Raw genomic sequence first — 19,098 nt, forward strand, 5'->3', positions numbered from 1 at the left:
AGGACAATGATGCAATGTCACCTAGCTTCAACCTGGATTACCCCACTGCCAACAAGCCTCCTTCCAGACAATGACGTGATCAATCACATGGGTGTAAGAGGCCTAGGCCGACGCCACACCGTGCAGGACAAGACACCCTGACACCAGAACACAATGGAACGGTGCCATAAGAGCAGAGGAGGAGATTCCAGCGCCCACATTCGTGAGTAAGAGAGAGAACCGCAACAGTTACACTGCACCCAATATTACTGGGACACACAAACATGCTCAAAATGGAAAAACCTGTACAACCTACAATCAGTGAGTAACCGCTCATTGCTCTCACGCTGTAGTAACAAGGTCCTTCTAGCAATGCCAAATCTTTCCATGGTGGATGCCGGCCTGCTTCATTGGTTAAGCCACTTGAATAGTCAGGGGGTCGACGGTATAGTACAAGCCAGGTGTTCTCCAAGGCCATTCACTGGAGTGCCCATGTTCTTGAGAGGAAACATCAATCAGTCAGCCAGTCAATAGGCTGACGTCAAAAGGGCTGGGTGAAATAGTCGAGGCCCGTTTCAACAGAGGATAGAACCTTTAAACAAGACAAACGTGTAGGAAATGCACATTTGTAAAACAGAGTGTATGAGAGCGGGAGCTGGCAAAGATGTCTGCATGAGACGGACTCTGCACGAAACTGAATGAAACTAAACTCGGCCATACGAGACGTGTGAGACAGACACACTAGAATAGCAGAGGGTGTTATGGGACCCGATTAAGCATTGCTCTGGTAAGTACAAGGGTGGCAGGCAGCCTAGTGTTTAAGAGCACACCGAAAGGTCACTGGTTCGAATCCCCGAGCCGACTAGGTGGAGAGAAAAAATATATGTCGATGTGCCCTTGAGCAAGGCACTTAACCCACACTGCTCCTGTAAGTGGCTCTGGATGAGAGCGTCTGCTAAATGATTGAAATGGAAAATGTACAAGAGGATACAATCATTACAATGACGCCTAAAGAGGGTGTTTGAAACGACACTGAATGAAAGTGGCACTACGAGACCGACAACAGAAGCAACCGAAGCGTATCATAGGAACAGAGTGAGCTGGGCGTTACGTCTGGCTAGAGTTAGCCTCTCCCACGGACAGGCCTGACAGCCAGCCTCCCTCCACTCAGGGGGATAATTACACGTGGCTGTGGGTGAGCGCGCCGGTGCTGTTCAGGTCGCCGAGATGTCAGGAATGATAACGGCTCCCGGACCTCGCTAAAAGCCACACTGCAATTAGTATGCAAAGGGATGGCGGCTAGGTTACGACTACAGCACTACGCCACCGGCCCCCGTCTCGCTGTAAAGAGCCACCGTCGTGCACTTCTACTAGAGATGATCAACACTTAAAATCAGGGACACCGCCTGGTATAGAGGTCCTGGATGGCAGTTTCCATACCGAGCAGTGACGCAGCCAGTCATTCCGAAGCACTGGGTGACAGTCAATCGGAGTTTGATCTTAACACTGAGCTGATCCCCAACCTCTCAGTGGAATCAGGAGTCACCGTAAGACCTATACGGGTGTCTGGGACAGGTGTGTTTCTCTGTACCCCTGTTATCATCTGATCTCGCTCACTCTGTAGTATGTGATCCAGTCAAGTAGCTAGTAGGCTACTGTTAGCAAGCTACCGATGATAAAGGCAATATAATCCACCCAGAAATGTGCAGTGTGTGTGCATCTGTTAGGCGATATCACACACAAAGATCAAGGATAAACTCTTCGGCATAAACAGCCCATCTAAAAAGTCCCGCCTCAACAAATGAGCTTTTCATCAGTGCGGGTCGTTGGTCGCCTTTGGCTAGCGATTAGCAGGTGTGTGTTTCCATGAAGCGAATCGCACCCTTCAATGGAACAACATTGATTGAATCTGTCTGTACAGATGAGTAAGCATAGCTGAAGGGAGACTGGGGAAGATGCAACTGAAAAAAGCTCCTTTCGGATATGTCAACTTGGCAGTTTGTATACAATGAATTAAACGCATGAAACTTGCCTGGCAGTGATAAATGTGGTAAATGCAGCTCTGATATTAGATTCCTAAAATAGCAATAGTAGTACAATGGTAATATACCACTGCAGGTTTTAGCCTTTGCCTCATGAATCACTGTGCCCTGAGGACAGGGAAAGAATGCTTAATGGCCACCACGCAATGGCTGTGTCCTTATTGACACCATATTCCCTAGTAAACTACTTCTGACCAGGGCCCATAGTGCTGTGTTAAAAAAAAGTAGTGCACGATGTAGGGAATAGGGTGCCATTTGGGATGAACCAAAAAATGATAATTTTCTAACTAAAGGAAGAGGCTCATTTTCAAGAGAGCACTTTCCACTTTGTGTTAGGTTGAAAAAGTTAAAGCTTTTAAAAAACGCAGCCCAACAAATACATTACCTGCAAAAAAAACATTTGCATATCATTACAACCCTTACTGAGAGAGATGTTTAGCAGGTCGCGGGTTTGATATTGCTTTGCTTATTCAGAGCATTGTTTCGCTGTGCAGCGACGATCAAGCTAATATGGCAAAGGGACGATCAAGCTAATATTGGGAAGAGATTGTGGTTGGTGTGCGTGTGCGCGTGCGTGTGCGTGTGTGTCAATGCCCTTCCTCTTTGTGACCTCTGTGTCAGGTAATATCATCCCTGGTGTGTGTCCAGTCACTGATCCACTGATGCAGCCAAAGCTACAAAGGACCAGGGGCAACAGGTCTGATCTGTTGGCAGTTTAAACAGTCAACAGGGAAACAAGTTCTTCCACTTTCTCTTTGTCAGGTCATTCATATTCAAATGTCTGGACTTTCACAACTCCAGGCAGGCACTCACCTCTACTATAGGGACTGACATCACTGATGTTAGGCTAGTACTTCCAACAAAGCATGAAAGTCATGATTAAAGTCCGCTGCAATGGAGATGACGTTGGAAGAAGCAACCCCTCAAGACCCCCACATCAGCATACAACAAACACACAGCCACCCACACACGCACACACAGCCACCCACACGCCCATGCACGCACACACAGCCACCCACACGCCCATGCACGCACACACAGCCACCCACACGCCCATGCACGCACACACACACACCCACACGCCCATGCACGCACACACACACACCCACACGCCCCGCCCATGCACGCACACACACACACACACACACACACCCCCACACACCCTCACCCACACACACACACACACCCTCACCCACACACACACACACACTGCAGCGTCTCGTCCTTGCTCTGTGCCCTCTGGAGTGTGGTGATCAGTCTGATAGCCGAGGAGGATAGTCAGACTGCACACACAGAACAAACTCTTCACAGAGGACTCCCCCCTTTTAAACCACTGGAATAACAGTCAGAAATTTAAGTTTAACAAAGGCAGAGATTGACCAGAGTGGTAAGAAACTAACAAACTGAATGCTTTCTACAAACCAAAACACGTCGGCTTCATATCATATAAATTCTTCACTTAATAAGAGAACTTCCCTTTTTAAACCAGTGCAGAATAACTGTCAGAAGTGACCCACCACCATAGCAGTCAGAAATGTAACAAAGCTATGGGCTAAGCTAAGAAAAAGATGTAGAAAACAAACGACCCAATTGAGCGATTCCCACTAAAATGATTAAAAACCACCAGATACTGACGTCATAACAAATAAACCTCAATTATATTATACTGCTCCGGTGCCTAACCACCAGTCCAACACTAGGGCAGGGTTCAATTCTTTGTGTGGTACGAGGGTCTTCCAGTCTGATTCTGTTTTCTGTTCTGTGTGTTTCCTCTGGAAGGGCCAGAAGCATTCCTTAACGCTTGTTTGTGTTGATGTGAAAGGCGGCGGGTGTTCGTAGCGTTGTTTACAGAAATAACAAATGGCAGAGAAGAAGTGGCCTAGGCCAACAGGACTGACTGGATTCTATTTGGAGTGCTGACAGTCAACAGTAGTAAACACGGTAGTAGGCCTAACACTGACCCCAACTGATCCATTCATCCTACATTATGTAGACGCCACTGTTTGTATTTCAAATAGGCTATACAATATAAAACTACAGTGTAGCTTGAAGGTAGAAATCTGTAAGCCTGTATTGGCATAGAAAGTTAAAGAGGTTGGCATTTGTCAACATTTATGAAAATGAAAGGGGAGAAACATTAAATGATCATTCGATTTTGCCTTCCTCTTAAGTGGCGAGAAAAATGCATTATATATATATATGTAATAGCCTTTCAAATGATGGGCTGCGTGGTAACCATGGGGACAATGTCACATTATTGAATTTAAATAGCTTCCTGTTTAACCTCTATAGATCTGACGTGAAGTAACATTGTAAACCACAACCAAAATCAATAACACCACAAATCAAATGTTATTTGTCACACGTGCCAAATACAACAGGTGCAGACATTACAGTGGAAGGCTTACTTACAAGCCCTTAATAACAAACACTGCAGAGAGAGAACAGTCTATGACTAGGGTGGCTAGAGTCTGACAATTTTTAGGGCCTTTCTCTGACACCACCTGGTATAGAGGTTCTGGATGTCAGGGAGCTTGATGTACTGGGCCATACGCACTACCCTCTGTAGTGGCTTGCAGTCGGAGGCCGAGCAGTTGCCATAGCAGGCAGTGATGCAACCACTCAGGATGCTCTCGATGGTGCAGCTGTAGAACCTTTTGAGGATCTGAGGACCCATGCCAAATCTTTTCAGTCTCCTGAGGGGGAATAAGCTTTCTTGTGCCCCCTTCACAACTGTCTTGGTATGTTTGGACCATGATAGTTTGTTGGTGATGTGGACACCAAGGAACTCGAAGCTCTCAACCACAGCCACAGAAGTTATGCTGAAAAGCATCTAAGCCAGACAAAGTCATGGATAGCTCCATTTTATGAAGGCCCAGTTCAGAGGCTCGTTGGTCTATCAGCTGACACACGTCTGTCCCATCAAAGTGTAAAGAGAGCCACCAGAGGATAGTGAAGGCGTTAAGGATACTAAATCCTCTGAGCCGTCCCCCAGTCTGTATGTTTGTCAGCACAGAGAGAGGATGACTGAAGCACTGTAGGTGATTATCTGCTCTCCTGTTGGCTAAATAAATGCCCAGTCATCATGATGGTAGTTAAATGGACACACAATGAGGACCAATAGCAATTTGACTAAAACAAGTTTGGACCTACAGTATTATAAGTCTCCTTCAAACCCCATTTCTTAAACCACAACAATGCCTTTTTAAACCACATCAAGAAACAACTTTTGAGGTCTGGGGGAAAAATAAAGAATGTGGAGAGTGTAGTTGTCCTTTAATTCAATTGTGTGCCTAGTAGGAGACAGTTGTGTTTGGCTGGCGGTGGTTTTGTACAGTGTAGGCTACATGTGATGGTAGAGTTTGCAAAACAAATCATGGTGATATTGTGCCGGGTAGGCGTACGCAGTCCACATTTAAGGATTTTTGGAAATGTTCATTCAAAAAGAGCATGATTCCAATTGCGCATCACAAAGATTCAACCAAGACTTCGGACCAACATTTTTAATAGCTGGTTTGCATACCAATTGCGGTTTGAATAAATTATGATTATAAATAAATAAGCAAATTGTGAACCTAGCGACCAATTAAAACATTGGTGTCACTGCCAAGTCAAAGGGTCACAAATACAAGTGTTATGGTCTCAAACCGTAAACTGACTAAAACCAGTTTGGGCCTAGATACAGTACATTCAGGTCTTCAAAACCGTCCACTTCAACATGATTGCAGCAGCAGCAGAAGGCCTACTAGACTTTCATTCACATTATTTAAAAAATATCAGGCCAATTTCTGTCAGGAGAGAGGAGGTTACAGCGAGGGAATGTGAAACAGCACAGCCTCACAAAGAAATGGAGTGCTTGTATCCACAGACAGATAAGATTTAAAGAGAGAATATTAAAGGAGGGAAGAGAAGAGGGCAGGAGGGAGGTGTTTAAAGAAAATAGAGAACTATCCTATTGGGATTAGCAGCAGAGTAAAAAGCATCACTACTTTGAGATACTAGTCCACAGTTCCTTGAATCTCCTTGGGGGGGGAGGGGAAAGAGAGAAAGAGAGAAAGAGAGAAAGAGAGAGAGAGAGAGAGAGAGAGAGAGAGAGAGAGAGAGAGAGAGAGAGAGAGAGAGAGAGAGAGAGAGAGAGAGAGAGAGAGAGAGAGAAAGAGAGAGAAAGAGAGAAAGAGAGAAAGAGAGAAAGAGAGAGAGAGAAAGAGAGAGAGAGAGAGAGAGAAAGAGAGAGAGACACACACAGTCAGAGATAGATAGAGAGAAAGAGAGTCAAAGAGACAGAGGTAGAATAAGTCTTATGTGTGACAGAGGCAGCAGATGGGATATCATTCATGTGTCAAGATTAGAAGGCTCTGTTATCGGAGAGAGAAAGAAGGAGAGAGCACGCCGGGAGAGAGTAGTTGCCTTGTTCCTTCCCTGTGCCCTCAGTAGAAGTTGTACAATGTGATTGTGTGTGTGTGCTATTTAAAGCGTCGGCGAGAGGAGATGCTCTAGTTTGGAGCACCTAATTTCTCTCCTGACAGGCAGCCTGCCTCTGAGAAGGACCCCGTCATCAATATCACCCCAACAGAACAGGAGACAAGCGGCATCTGTATATTCGGTGCGCACACACACACACGTGAGAAAGAACATGAAAGCCTGATGACATCTCAAAATAAAAAAAATGATTGATTCTGCCACAGTCAACTAAGCAGAGACACTGAAAGTCAGGATTCAGGTAAAGGAACAGGGTTTCTGTAATATGCAGCTCAGCTGTCTATGACATTCTACTGAGGAAACTGAATACATGCAGCTCAGCTGTCTATGACATTCTACTGAGGAAACTGAATACATGCAGCTCAGCTGTCTATGACATTCTACTGAGGAAACTGAATACATGCAGCTCAGCTGTCTATGACATTCTACTGAGGAAACTGAATACATGCAGCTCAGCTGTCTATGACATCCTACTGAGGAAACTGAATACATGCAGCTCAGCTGTCTATGACATTCTACTGAGGAAACTGAATACATGCAGCTCAGCTGCCTACGACATTCTACTGAGGAAACTGAATACATGCAGCTCAGGTGTCTATGACATTCTACTGAGGAAACTGAATACATGCAGCTCAGCTGTCTATGACATTCTACTGAGGAAACTGAATACATGCAGCTCAGGTGTCTATGACATTCTACTGAGGAAACTGAATACATGCAGCTCAGCTGCCTACGACATTGTACTGAGGAAACTGAATACAGGAGCGCAGGCTGAAATATTTATGAGATCTGAGACAAGAGGAGCTGTTAATCGATAAAGACTGAATGCAATAATTGGATTCAGACAGAGAGGCCTACAAACGAACTCAAATAAAAGTTCAGAAATATTTGAATTATGGATGAAAGCACAAGGTACAACTAGGGCCATGTTCCTCTGCATGATAATTGAAATAGAAAATGCATACACATATGCACAAAGTAGTTACTCTAACTATCTAACAACCTTGACCAGGAAGCACAAGGATATCCACTACAGTATTAGCTCAGAGGTTTCGCCAAAGTACAGATCTAGGATCAGTTTCCCCTTCCCCCAATCCTAACCTTAACTGTTAGTGGGAGAAAAAAAATAAACTGACCCAGCGTCTAGGGGAAACTTCACCTACTCCACAGCATCAGGGAGAGGGGAACCTGATTGCCTGTTCCATGTATGGTTTCCATGGCAACCACTACAAAAGGCTATCATGGGCCTCCCGGCCATAGCAACCTGGCCTGGAGTAAAACCCAGGTGACATTCCACAGAGTCAAATCCCCCATCTCCAGTGTCAGAGCAGAGCCCAGCAGTCTTAGTCATTCTGAGTCAATGGTTTACAGAGCAGAGCCAGAGTGGCATACGATTCAGCTTCCAGTGAGTGGGGAGACGCCGTTAAATCAAGCTTCCTGGCTGAGTGTGACGACCTGAGGTAGACCTATAGCTAGGCCTAGCTATTGTCCATAATGCAGGGCCCGTGTTAACGCAGAGTGTTTTACGCAGAAAAAAGCTAAATGATAAAACGCATAAGAAATATCTTGCTGCGTTTTATAAATGCAGATCTAAAATGCTCTTTATTGCAATTTGTGCTCGGCGTCAGGATAATTTGGTGCTTCAGGTGCACTTCTACTCTGATGAGAATTCACAAACTATTAGTAGAGGTCGACCGATTAATCGGAATGGCCGATTAATTAGGGCCGATTTCAAGCTTTCATAACAATCGGAAATCTGTATTTTTGGACACCGATTTGGCCGATTTTTTTATTTAAAAAAATAATAAAAAATTACACCTTTATTTCATCTTTATTTATTTAGGCAAGTCAGTTAAGAACACATTCCTATTTTCAATGACGGCCTAGGAACGGTGGGTTAACTGCCTCGTTCAGGGGCAGAACGACAGATTTTTACCTTGTCAGCTCAGGGGATTCAATCTTGCAACCTTACAGTTAACTAGTCCAACGCTCTAACCACCTGATTACATTACACTCCACGAGGAGCCTGCCTGTTACGCGAATGCAGTAAGCCAAGGTAAGTTGCTAGCTAGCATTAAACTTATATTATAAAAAAACAATCAATCATAATCATTAGTATCGGCCTCCCGGGTGGCGCAGTGGTCTAGGGCACTGCATCGCAGTGCTAACTGCGCCACCAGAGTCTCTGGGTTCGCGCCCAGGCTCTGTCGCAGCCGGCCGCGACCGGGAGGTCCGTGGGGCGACGCACAATTGGCATAGCGTCGTCCGGGGTAGGGAGGGTTTGGCCGGTAGGGATATCCTTGTCTCATCGCGCTCCAGCGACTCCTGTGGCGGGCCGGGCGCAGTGCGCGCCAACCAAGGGGGCCAGGTACACGGTGTTTCCTCCGACACATTGGTGCGGCTGGCTTCCGGGTTGGAGGCGCGCTGTGTTAAAGAAGCAGTACGGCTGGTTAGGTTGTGCTTCGGAGGACGCATGGCTTTCGACCTTCGTCTCTCCCGAGCCCGTACGGGAGTTGTAGCGATGAGACAAGGTAGTAATTACTAGCGATTGGATACCACGAAAATTGGGGAGAAAATGGGATAAAAATTAAAAATTAAAAAAAAAAAAACATTTTAAACAAATCATAATCATTAGTTAACTACACATGGTTGATGATATTACTAGTTTATCTAGCGTGTCCTGCATGCCATATAATCGATGCGGTGCGTATCGTTGCTCCAATGTGTACCAAACCATAAACATCAATGCCTTTCTTAAAATCAATACACAGAAGTATATATTTTTAAACCTGCATATTTAGCTAAAATAAATCCAGGTTAGCAGGCAATTTTAACCAGGTGAAATTATGTCACTTCTCTTGCGTTCATTGCACGCAGAGTCAGTGTATATGCAACAGTTTGGGCCCCCTAATTTGCCAGAATTTTATGTAATTATGACATAACATTGAAGGTTGTGCAATGTAACAGGAATATTTAGACTTATCGATGCCACCCGTTAGATAAAATACGGAACGGTTCCGTATTTCACTGAAAGAATAAACGTCTTGTTTTCGAGATGATAGTTTCCGGATTCGACCATATTAATGACCTAAGGCTTGTATTTCTGTGTGTTATTATGTTATAACTAAGTCTATGATTTGATAGAGCAGTCTGACTGAGCGGTGGTAGGCAGAAGCAGGCTCGTATGCATTCATTCAAACAGCACTTCGGTGCGTTTTGCCAGCAGCTCTTCGTTGTGCTTCAAGCTTTGCGCTGTTTATGACTTTAAGCCTATCAACTCCCGAGATTAGGCTGGTGTAACCGATGTGAAATGGCTAGCTAGTTAGCGCGCGCTAACAGCGTTTCAAACGTCACTCGCTCTGAGACTTGGAGTAGTTGTTCCCCTTGCTCTGCATGGGTAACACTGCTTCGAGGGTGGCTGTTGTCGATGTGTTCCTGGTTCGAGCCCAGATAGCAGCGAGGAGAGGGACGGAAGCTATACTGTTACACTGCCAATACTAAAGTGCCTATAAGAACATCCAATAGTCAAAGGTTAATGAAATACAAATGGTATAGAGAGAAATAGTCCTATAATTCCTATAATAACTACAACCTAAAACTTCTTACCTGGGAATACTGAAGACTCATGTTAAAAGGAAACACCAGCTTTCATATGTTCTCATGTTCTGAGCAAGGAACTTAAACGTTAGCTTTCTTACATGGCACATATTGCACTTTTACTTTCTTCTCCAACACTTTGTTTTTGCATTATTTAAATCAAATTGAACATGTTTCATTATTTATTTGAGGCTAAATTGATTTTATTGATGTATTATATTAAGTTAAAAAAGTGTTCATTCACTATTGTTGTAATTATAATTTTTACAAATAAATGCTTTTATTTTTTTATATATATTTTTTAATTGGCCGATTAATCGGTATCGGCTTTTTTTGGTCCTCCAGTAATCGGTATCGGCGTTGAAAAATCATAATCATAACCTCTAATTAGAACTATGATGGCCATACATCGTATTTGCACACAAAAAAATAAGATTTTTCATTGTTAGATCATTCACTTTTGTGGCTGCTAGCCAAACAGTGTTGCACTTCTGTTGTAATCTGATAGAAATGAAAAATATAAATACATTTCTGCTGAATGTGTTGCACTGATGTCAGAGCTGCTAGGAGTACTGGGTGGAGGAGTCAAGCGCAGAGAGCAGGGTTTCAAGAAAGTAGATTTATTTTCCAGTTGACAGGGAAAAACGATCATGCCCTAAACACACGGGCGCATGAAAAGACGAGTCCAAAAACACCGGACAAAACTGTCCAGAATAAATAATAAATCCACATAACAATCCAACACCAAATAACAGAGAAACAAGCCCGCACAAAAGCCAGCGGGCTTACTGCCCTTAAATAGCCTACCCACCAAACTAAACTCAAAACAGGTGCACCCAATCAGCCCAAACTAACAGAAACAAAAGAAAAGAATCGATGGCAGCTAGTAGGCCCGTGACGACGACCGCCGAGCGCCGCCCGAACAGGAAGAGGCACCATCTTCGGCGGGATTCGTGACAACTGATGTATTTTTCGTGAAGGAAAACTATAGTTGCATGTCCCTGATCACACCATTGAAGCAAAGAAACACTTGACTTTTAAAATAAAATGTTCTCGCTTTCATCCATAATAAAGTCATCATGTACACTAGCCCAGCAGCACTGTATCTGCCAGCTGTTGGCTAGAGCACACATGCAGAGGCCAGAGTGGGCACATACACTATATAACGCAACAGTTTGTGACAAAACTATCAGTAGAGATGAAAATGCAATGGAAACACAATGAACTTTAGATTTTTATTTGGTACAAAAAATAACATGTTTTGCGCACTACGTCATCACGCACTGCATTTTATCCGCAACAAGTCAGTTTGGTTAACACCACTGGTGGGAAAATGGGCATATTTTCTTTATGCAGATTTTAGAATATTTGCAAGAAAATCTGTCGCCAAATGGAAGGTATAAACTGGTCGATTGTTTGGGCGATAGGCTGTTGGTCGATCGAGATTTCTTTAGTTGAACAGTAGCAAAAAAACAAGAATAATTTCATGGTGTACAAGCCTGTCTGACAGACGCCTGTCTGAGTGGACTAATCCATTGTGGAGGCCGTGAGGATGGCAGTCCATCACTAAGACATTTGCTACTGAAATTGTATATGGTTATAACATAAGAACAACGGTGCAATACTAATACAAATTATTTTATAACAAATGTGCTTTCTCCCGCATTGGATAGTGATGGCTCTCCGCGGTTCTAAAACACTGTTAAATTGTCGCAACTTCCTAGACCATATTGCTATGTGCATAATAGCAAAGTTATAATAATAATAATCCTCCTTTGTCTTGATCTCCTTATTGCTATTATTACTATTATTATCGTTATGATCATCATAGTAATAATAATAATGTAATGTCATTATCATTAGTAGGCTTAGTATAGCAGCCTTGTATAACCACCACTGAGTTGTAGGCCAAAGAGCACCTCCTGTTTAGTCTTAATACCGTAACTTACTTAGGCCTATATTTCAATACTTCTATAGGCTACAGCATCAATCAATCACTCGTTTTATCACACGTCGTCACGTCATTCATGACTTTAAATGCAATCAAGTATTTTCATTTTAAAATCAAATAAACTGATCCTTGAATAATTAGCAAACAACAAATAAACCGTTCCATTTCAGAAATTGCATTCGCAAATTAATGCAACGGTTTTTAGTCTTTGCTGTAATAAAGGCTTTACAAAAATAAATATTACAACACTCTCTGGTAACCTGATCATTTATTTAGTGTTGTTTACATTGTTCCAAACAGTCCAAAAAATGATATTGGAATCTAACAGCACCTGTTTGCCACACATAACATGGATGCAGTGCTTGCTCCTAACCTTCTGTCTTGATCTCCAGTATTTTCCACAACTAGTCAAATTTATACCACACATCTGACTTCACCCTTTACCTTCTGAGCAACCAGAAGGCAACCAGTACATTCCCCTGTTTCGAGTTTATTTGTCAAGTCCTCTGTATCCATTTTATTGTCATGTGTTCGGGGTTTGTTATAATATTCTATAGGTCAGGCCCTATTGGTCACGTGCATGCGATGCATACATGTGTCACGTAAAGAGAGCAAGGGTTGAGGGTAGTTGTGCACGATATATCGGTGAACATATCGGAGTCGGATGTCTAGTTTAATGCCGATGTGCAAAACCGATGTCAAAGCTGACGTGCCTACCTATATAACGAAGGTACATGACGTACTGACACCACGTCAAATTTTGCCATATACGTACGTGCAACATAGCATTCCTAACCTAGCCCACAATGTCTGCTGTGTGGATCGAGCAGTCAACAAGTCAAGCAGTCATTTGAAAGAGTAAAACAAATTCAGCGATACAACTCAAAGGCGAAATCCATTAAAGCCAAGATAATGGAATTCATTGCCCTTGACAATCAACCGTTCTCTGCAACACTACCAAGTGCGCTATTTTTCCAATGTTGCCCTACCGAAGTTACACAGTAATAGTGTCACTGCTATTAGCTTCATGACATACATACTATGGAACGCCGTTTGGGTCTTTGCATGTCAAAATAGATGCAGTAGCACTGTCAAAGCTGTACAAAAAAGTCTGCAAACAAGCAAACACCGGCCACGTACGATGTGTTTACAATACCGCGTTGGTAATAAAGCATCATTTGTTTGACCGCAAATTCTGGGGTAGCTAGCTTTAGCTTGGTACCTAGCTAGCACCAATACAACCAGCCTGAAAACAATGACTAGTAAAAAGTGCAAGTATTTTGATAATTCTTAGCAATGATTTAGGAATCCTTGTGAGTAAGTATTAGCTAGGTTGCCACTTGTTCGCCTTTTGAAATTGAACTTCAGTTCATGAAAATAAATAGCTAGCCAGCTACTTAACCCTGTTGCCCAAAGCTAACGTTATAAGCAGCCAGCTAGCTTCATCTGGCTAGAAAGGCTCGACCGGAACGGGTTGTGTTGTGAAGCTAGCCACAATAAGGATTAGGCACAATAGTGGAATTTGCGGTTTGCCTTCAAAATAAAAGTATGTCATTGACAGTGATGCAAATAGTAGAATTATGCCATATTTTAGTTTGAAGGCTAACCTCAAAGTCCACTATGGCTATTTCTTATTGTGGCTAGCTTCCGACCACCATTAATCAAATAAGAACGGTAATATAAATTTGGGTTATTTTAGATGACGACACCTAGCTATATAGTTAGCTAGCTAACTATATAGCTACTGAAACAGATGTCGTTTGCCATGTTTTTGGGGAAGAACATTGTTTGCATCCATGAGCTAGCTAGATTTTTTTTTGACCAGCACTGTAGGTGTGCGAGACAACTTTACCAGCATCATAGCATACATATCGATGAATCGTTGTGACATATGAAATACAAGTGAGTGTAATCAACATGTAAAAAATGTATGAACGCGTTAAATTATTATGTGATGTGCAGTCATATTCAGGTCCTGATTGGTCAACAAGCTTATTTGACACGTCAAATAGTGTTAAATAGTATATTTTTTGACACGCAAAGACCCAAACGGTGTTCCATAGAAATCCTGATTGAGAATGAAACGACTGAACAAATGAACAACGAAACAGCACAGCAAGTAAGTGAAAGAAATAGGTTTTGATTATGTTTTACTGGTAAAGGGGACATACGTAAATGCCAACAAAATAACTTGTGTGTGTGTAACCTTTATTTAACTAGGCAAGTCAGTTTAGAACAAATTCTTATTTACAATGGCGGCCTACTCCGGCTAAACCCGGACAGTGCTGGGCCAACTGTGCGCTGCCCTATGGGACTCCCAATCACGTCCGGATGTGATACAGCCTGGATTCGAACCAGAGACTGTAGAGACGCCTCTCGAACCAGACACGCCTCTTGCACTGAGATGCAGTGCCTTAGACCGCTGCGCCCATGTGTGTGTTAACTATTTAACTGTACTAGAATGTTTAAAAAGGCCGCTAAAAATCAGTATCGGCCTAAAATGTCATATCGGTGCATCACTAGTTGAGGGAATGTTTTTCCTAAACAAATGAGGGATTTTGGTAATAGAACTTTTCAGTCAGAAATGGCTGTAATTATGTTGTATCTTCAGCAAAGTGGACAGCGGGATAAACACTGTTGAAGTTCAGTAGTGATCACTGCAACATGGAGGACAGACACAAGGATGCTAGTCACACAGTCACTCGCTGTCCTTTAACACAGCACAGCAAGTCTGAGCACATACAAATCAATTAGGTCGGCTCCCTCTAGTCTTTTTGTGCGTCTAATTATTTCATCAAACAGTGCGCTGAAAGCACCAGATAAGCTCAGTGCATATAGTTTATTTGATTAAAACATTTACACGTTTAAAAATGTTGACCAATCAATTCGTCGAAAGAACAGACGACTCTTGGTAGACAAAGATTTTTTTTAGTCGGGGACAGCCCTAATTCAGAATGCTACGCTACCCATGATCCCTTGCACTGTCCTAAGTCTGGCTGGATATCCTTTTCATTTGAGAGAGATTTGTTTGAGGAAAAATGTATTGTGCCTTTGACCTAACAATGGGTGTATGAGTCATCCGCGGAGCGACTGCAAATTAGCCACTTCTGGAGAGAGGAGGTCCCAGTCACTATGATAAATCCAGCTCTGTGTGTGTGTGTGTGTGTGTGTGTGTGTGTGTGTGTGTGTGTGTGTGTGTGTGTGTGTGTGTGTGTGTGTGTGTGTGTGTGTGTGTGTGTGTGTGTGTGTGTGTGTGTGTGTGTGTGTGTGTGTGAGTGAGAGAGAGAGAAAGAGAGCGAGCAGAAGGAGATCAGAAAGAAGAGCACAGAGCATGAAATGCAAAGTGCCATGTCTCAAAAACCTCAAATGACATTGGCCATGCTAAACAAACAAGAGGGAATGGAGGGGAGACAGGTCGGGTACAAATGCATCAGTAGGCCCAAGAACTCACATTGTTTCCCAAATGGCACCCTATTCCCTATATAGTGCACAAATTTTGACCTAGGTCCCATATGGCTCTGGTCAAAAGTAGTGCAGAATGTAGGGAATAGTGCGCCATTTGGGATGCAACCCACAGCCTGAAAGATCCCCTCACTCTGGCACATCGGAGACCTGGCAGGTTGTCTCTACTGCTCATTTCTGTGTACTGCAATTATGTCTTCTCCTCTCTGGATAAAGAAACTATCATGAATATGCACTTAATAATAGACACGTCGCTGGAGGGATTATATTTCTGGGTTTAATCGCACACCGTGCAGGCCAGCAGCACAAAGCTGAAAACAGAGCTCGGAAACACGAAGGTGCATAAAACTAGTACCACTGTGATATTGCTCAACTGAAAGACATGAACGACAGAAAAAATGTTTGACACCCCGCCCACCCCCAAAAAAGAAATCATGCTTGGGTTTCTATATTTGGCCTGACATTTGAAACAGCATTCTAAATGCTAAGGCATTGTTCCAGCAGCCAGACACTTATCCACTTTCCTCACGGCTACCTGAGGGTGAGGGCTGACTGGCTGACTCCATGAGGGAGTTAGTGTTCACGTGGGGAGGGAGGGAGGTTACAGTGCCGCCGTGCCCCACCCCTCCCAGTAGGTGATGGAGCCTACTGTGATGACTGGGGATGAGCCTCAGCCTGTGTGTGTGTGTGTGTGTGTGTGTGTGTGTGTGTGTGTGTGTGTGTGTGTGTGTCTCCATTGTGTTGCCACAGTGACAGAGCAGTTTTGCCAGTTCTTCCTCCCGTTCTCATTAACTGCCAGCCTTTCCTGCTCTTTTTCCACTTAACCCTCCATGCTCTGCTTCAGCGACTCACTAGCCGATCCTCTATTAGTTTCATTCATTCCTAGACCTGAGCCTCAATGTCTGCAGCCAACCAACGAGAGAGAGAGAGAGAGATAAAGAGATAAAGAGAGACCTTGCAGAGATACCTTAGAATAATATTGTGCAATTTGAGCAGACTATCATGAAATATGACACACCTCTTTTAAACAAACTGAAATCATGATAGAGAGATATCATGTAGGCCCTGTTCCCATATAATTATAGTCCAACAAGTATGCACTTGTGTCTATTACACACCCACTGTAGAACTGTTACTAAAGTGTCACTAAGATGTCACTTTAGTACCTATAGAGTGCCACAGTATGAGTCATAATACCTTTCAAATCTAGCGGTCAAACAGGGAAACGGTTCCAATCGTTTTTCCACCATTCATTTTTCCCATAGGGGATTGTAGAAACATTACAAATGAGGGCTGTGTTTCATGAAGGCTTACCCCGGCGTGACGTTTTGATAACCGTGTAAATCTCTCTAGGACAAGGTGACTTATTCATATATTCACCTGTATTTACCACCCAAAACTGAAATGCTAATTAGCTGCTAATGTGGCTATCATAAAGAACTACAAATACCATGATGATCTGGAAGCGACTGACGAATCGAGGCAAAGGTAAGAATCTCAGGATTAACTATCTAATGTTAGCTAAATGTAGTACTGAATAAATTGGCCATATTTCTTTAAAATTGACAATTCTGTGAACTGTCTTGTGCACGTTTTAAATTGACACAATACCTGTTAGCAAAGGTGTCCACTTGAGATGACGGAGCTTGCAGGGATTTGTAGTTTTGCATGATGTATATGAATCTGAGAGTAAATAGAGCCGAATATATTGATACAAGTTGTCCGAGAGAGATTTACACGGTTATCAAAACGCCACGCCAGGGTAAGCCTACACAAAACACAGCCCTTATTTTAAATGTTTCTTAAATCCCCTATGGTAAAAATGAATGGTGGAAAAACGATTGGAACCATTTCCCTGGATCGCTAGGTTTTATGGGTATTACACACCTCCACTGTAGGGCTATAAACATCATTTTTCTAAACTATGAACAGGATAAGACTATGCCCATTGCATCCTGTATGAATAATATGAAAAGTGATCATGCCTCGCTGGTTGGTTACAAAGCTTTTCCAAGTAATGATTTGTAAAAGCAATATAGCATTTCCATCACCATACAAATTCTACAAAGAAAACTCGTATGCACCATTAGCCCACACATTTCTAACTAATAGGCTATAGCCTAGTTCCGCATAGCCTACTACTCTAGTTACCTTATAATGGAAAGTAAATAGTATGTACTCAGCTATTGGACCATATAGTAGGCTAGATAATGAAGTAGCCTAGTAACAATATAGCCTTCGTTACAAACAAATATTGTGGCCAGGAGGTAGCCTAAGGTGTACCAGAAAAATAGAAAAGGAAGGTTTGGTAGACAGAGCAACATGTAACATGATCCTCGATGGACGGTTTCCAGGGACTATTTAGATTAGAGTGTGGCTTCCGATAATCAGCTTACCAGGTTGAAGACGGTCTCCACAATGTCCCGGTTGGAAACTTCCCCAACTTCCACCAGGCCGGCTAGGACAGCGAATTTCATTTTGATTCCTCGGATTGGGATCCCAGGGTTGAGCGACACCGCCGCAACTCCATCACCTTGCCCGGCTGGTCGCCCAGCACCAGGCGTCTCCTCGCTAGCCATTGCTACAGGAGGACAGGTGGCGTTAACAGGTAAGACACCTGTTCACCCCCAAAGGCTGTAATGGGATACAGTAAAGTCGGTGAAAGAAAAGAACAATGGTATCCTCTTTCCAGTTATGTCGACAGTCTGGAGGTAAACAACGAAAATATTTCCCTCCCCATTCAAAACAGTTCCCAAAATAAGCCTTCGAGTCAACAAAGTATGTTTTGTAGTCCGCGAAAGGCACAAGCGCACGAGAGTTGGATTTCTAGCCGATGACACCGCGACATTGGAGTTGTCACTGCGTTTCCATGTAGAACTCCTCTCCCCCGGTCGGAAACTTGATAAGGAGGCGAATGAAATAACGCATCAAAAGCCGTTCACTAAAATGGACCGGCTTGATAAGATTTGGTTCTAAAGGCAAGTCGCAGAGACCTTGCCCTTCCTCCCCTCTGTCAAAATATAAGAGGCACCTGCGACTTTCATTTCTTCACTAGTCCAGCCAGGCTACAGCAGTAGAACTTGCTATTGTCACAGCAGGCTTGACAGGTAGTGCTGTCATGAGCAAGAACTCCTAAACGTGGCTCAAGTACCGCAACAGCGCCAGTGGTGCTCGACAAGGGACAGCAGTCATCCACTCGGTCCTTCCCTAAAAACTGCTAGACTTGTTCAAATTTCAGTGTTAACCCACTTACAGCGCTTTCTCTTCCTGATTTACCCCCTGCTACAGCTCTTCCCCGCCATGACAGTATTATACCAGTATTCTGCCAGCGGCACAAATGATGACGTCATGTTCGTATGGTAACGAGGAAACCTTTCAAATAAAAGCCCGCATTTCAAAACATTACAATTCAAAATATATTACGTTTGAATCAATGGCCACCTTTACTGTGCCAACAAGAAAAGGCAATAGGTCATTTATGAAATCAAATAAAAAATATTGTTTAAAAAACTGTTTTAAGACCGACATACACATACAGAATATTGTGCTGTAGAGATAACTGTTATACCTGTCTCAGCTAATGTGGGG

The 19,098-nt window shown here is 43.2% G+C and overlaps 1 protein-coding gene across 6 annotated transcripts in view; it reads right to left on the reverse strand.

Moving 5' to 3' along the window:
* The window catches only part of LOC129841100 (lipopolysaccharide-responsive and beige-like anchor protein), a 340,220-nt gene extending 321,380 nt beyond the window's left edge, over positions 1-18,840 (reverse strand). For all 6 annotated transcript variants that reach the window (XM_055909205.1, XM_055909200.1, XM_055909204.1 and 3 more), the window contains exon 1: positions 17,907-18,840. In XM_055909205.1, coding sequence (XP_055765180.1) covers positions 17,907-18,089 — 183 coding nt within the window. In that variant the 5' untranslated portion in view covers positions 18,090-18,840. The remainder of the gene's footprint in view (positions 1-17,906) is intronic.
* Between the last annotated feature and the right edge of the window lie 258 nt (positions 18,841-19,098).

Source organism: Salvelinus fontinalis, chromosome 42, assembly GCF_029448725.1.
Source record: "Salvelinus fontinalis isolate EN_2023a chromosome 42, ASM2944872v1, whole genome shotgun sequence".
Classification (NCBI taxonomy): Eukaryota; Metazoa; Chordata; class Actinopteri; order Salmoniformes; family Salmonidae; genus Salvelinus; species Salvelinus fontinalis.